Genomic DNA, 2949 nt, shown 5'->3' on the forward strand with positions numbered 1-2949 from the left:
GGGGGGGAGGCAGGTTTTCATCCGGCCTCCTTCTCCTCCTCAACCTTTCCTCTGCTTTGAGGAAGACGAGCGTAGCTGCATTAACCCAGTTTGCCGTGTATTGTCGTCAGCTCGCTTGAGGAGATGAGGCCGCACTCGAGATGGGCTGTTGTGTGACCGTGCCGTGCCGTAGCGCTGCTGGAAGGGCTGTCATGTGTTCCTCAGAGCCCTCTGTTCTTCCCGCCATTAAACCCACTGACAGCTTCCCGTCTTTGTACCGAGCCACGACAAGATCTGGAGTTGATAAATGTTGCTCTTACACTACAGCCCTTGTGATGTCTGCAAGTACATCAGAGCTCCACAATACCATGGGCCGACTGAAAGTAAGATTGAGTTTATAGAGGCTAATTAAGTTTCTGAAGATCCTTATTTCCCAGTGGTATCTCTCCCTATTCTTTAATTAATCTAATTAGAATTTGTGATTTAGCTGAGTGGGCTCAATCTGATGATTGTAAGAACAGAGTAAATATTTCACTTAACAAATGGATTGATGAAAGATACATTTCATATTTTTGCATATATACGCAGGCTGCATCTGACAGAGGAGCGTTTAGCAAACAAATCATGGTAGGGATATAAATTAGTATTCACATTATTTATAATGCTTAATAAAGGTTGAATAATGACTTATGCTATGCCTAAATTAAGTGCTGCGTTCTGTACTGCTCAACAGCTATACATTGATGGATCACCCCATGAGCTAAATGAGCAAATAATTTAACAAAGTTTGGCGCTCTGTCCCCTCTTTTTACGGAGCGCTGTTATCCCACTGAATATTTATAATCCGTAACACAAGTTTTTTCTTCATCAGGGAAAAAAAAAGCAAGCTGATACATAGATAATTGCTATATTCAATGATCAGTGTAATTAGTTGCTAACAAATTCTGAGTGGAGCGATTTTAAATATTACATGAGTCATGAGAGCCCTGTGGTGTAGTTATTTAGGAAACACAAAGCAGGGGGTTAAGAGACGTGAAAGTCATGCAGAGCAAGCAGACCTCTGAAACGTGTAAATAGTGAACCGTGAGTGCTGGTGTGTGACATTTAGAGAATTAATTTCTGAAACGGATTTAAATCAGACGCATAAGTGGATGATTTCTCTGACTGTGCCTCCCTTCCTCACTTTACATCCATTTAAACATCTGCCCAGATGTTTGAGGACAATTAAAACGTGAAACTCAGAAACAACTTTTATCCAAAAGCCATAACTGCATTTGCACTGCTTGTGTATTAAGCATCGATCGTGCAGTGGATGTCTTGCATGTGTGGTATGTCTGTGAATGTTTACTTAAAAAAACAACTTCTGTCTTTTTTTATTGTATTTTATAGTGACTTTTAGCAGCTCTTCTATATTTATTTATTCACCTATTTTGCATATTTGCTTATGTTCTGACATAGGACTGCATCCCACTTCTTTTTTAATAAAGACTATTCTATTTTACATTGTACTGTTAATGGCACATCCTTCACTTATCCATACAGCCTTTTTTTCTCTCTTAATGTTACAACAGTTATATTTGTTTAGTTTATAGTACTGTGTCATATGTGTATGAATGCACCAAGGCAACAACCAAGGCACATTCCTTGTAAACCCTTACAAGGAATTTGCCTTGGTTGTTGTTAGTACTTACTGTACTTGGCAATAAATCCCTTTCTGATTCTGTACATTTTTAATTTTTCATGTTGGTCCACTCTCCAACTGCCTTTTCTGTTTCTCCTTAACTGTTTGGAGTTGCATTATTTTATGAGTGAGTCTCTCTTCTCTTCCTCTCTCTGCTTCACTCTGTAAGGTAACTACTATGGGACCCCGAAGCCTCCGGCCGAGCCCAACCTGGTGCAGCCTGACCTGGTGGATCAGGTGCTGTTTGATGAAGACTACGGTGGTGAGGTCCCCAGGAAACGCACCACCTCGGTCAGTAAGATGGACAGGAAGGACAGCGCAGTCCCTGAGGAGGAAGATGATGATGAGAGGCCACCGCTGGTCAATGGATTGCCTGGTCAGTAAATGTCAAACCACAGAATGTCACGTTTAATAAACGGACATTCTGCAAACTCTGTGTGTCCTTTGGTTTGGGACTTGCCACATGAGGTCATTGTCACTGTCTCTTGAAAGAAACAAAGACTTTGGCTTGCTGCAGATTGTGTACAGTTTGGACCCGACGGGTGTGTGAGGACACTACGGCAATGTGCATCACTTAAAACGGCATGACAAGGTTGTCTGACTACACCTTCCTGAGTAGATTGATCATCCGCTTCTCATTCATTTGTCACTCAAGGTTGGAGGATTTTGCACACCCAGTTCAAATTGTACTTTTGTACACTTTTATTTCCTCATTCGGTTCCAGGGGAAGGAGATTTGTTACACAGGTAATGCTGGTGCAGTTAAGTAGCTATCGCTTTTTTAAGTGGTTAAGAACTAACATGAGACTTGATTCGACCAGCAAGAACAGTTCAACGGAATTACAAAACCTATTACTAACCCTAAATTTATTGATCCCCGGTGGGGTAAATACAATTACCACTCTGTTTTGTTAGTAATCACTACACACAGGCTTGAAATACACACAGAGTAAGTGGGCTGCCAGTGCTGGACCAGCGCCCTGAGCGGTTGGGGGGGGTATGGTGCCTTGCTCAAGAGCACCTGACAGTGCCCAGGACGTGAACTGGCATCTCTCCAGCTATCCATCCACACTCCATACTGCCATCCCAAACTTACCACTGATATCTAGCAATGGAGACAGTTTAAGTTTTTTTTTTGTGTAGATTTTTAAATATCTTTCTCTTTCCCTGCAATTTCTGCAGCCCCTACCACAATACAACCAGAGGTGTGTAGGGTTGTCTTTGTTGTGCCATCAGTAGAGAGGATCCAAAATGTTGGACGTGATGCGATACCAAACCCTGGAAAACCTA

At 42.0% G+C, this 2949-nt stretch overlaps 1 protein-coding gene across 2 annotated transcripts in view; it reads left to right on the forward strand.

Moving 5' to 3' along the window:
• The window catches only part of magi3b (membrane associated guanylate kinase, WW and PDZ domain containing 3b), a 137813-nt gene that overhangs the window by 98871 nt on the left and 35993 nt on the right, over positions 1-2949 (forward strand). For both annotated transcript variants that reach the window (XM_032512680.1, XM_032512679.1), the window contains exon 4: positions 1830-2036. In XM_032512680.1, coding sequence (XP_032368571.1) covers positions 1830-2036 — 207 coding nt within the window. The remainder of the gene's footprint in view (positions 1-1829; positions 2037-2949) is intronic.

This window comes from Etheostoma spectabile, chromosome 4, assembly GCF_008692095.1.
Source record: "Etheostoma spectabile isolate EspeVRDwgs_2016 chromosome 4, UIUC_Espe_1.0, whole genome shotgun sequence".
Lineage (NCBI taxonomy): Eukaryota > Metazoa > Chordata > Actinopteri > Perciformes > Percidae > Etheostoma > Etheostoma spectabile.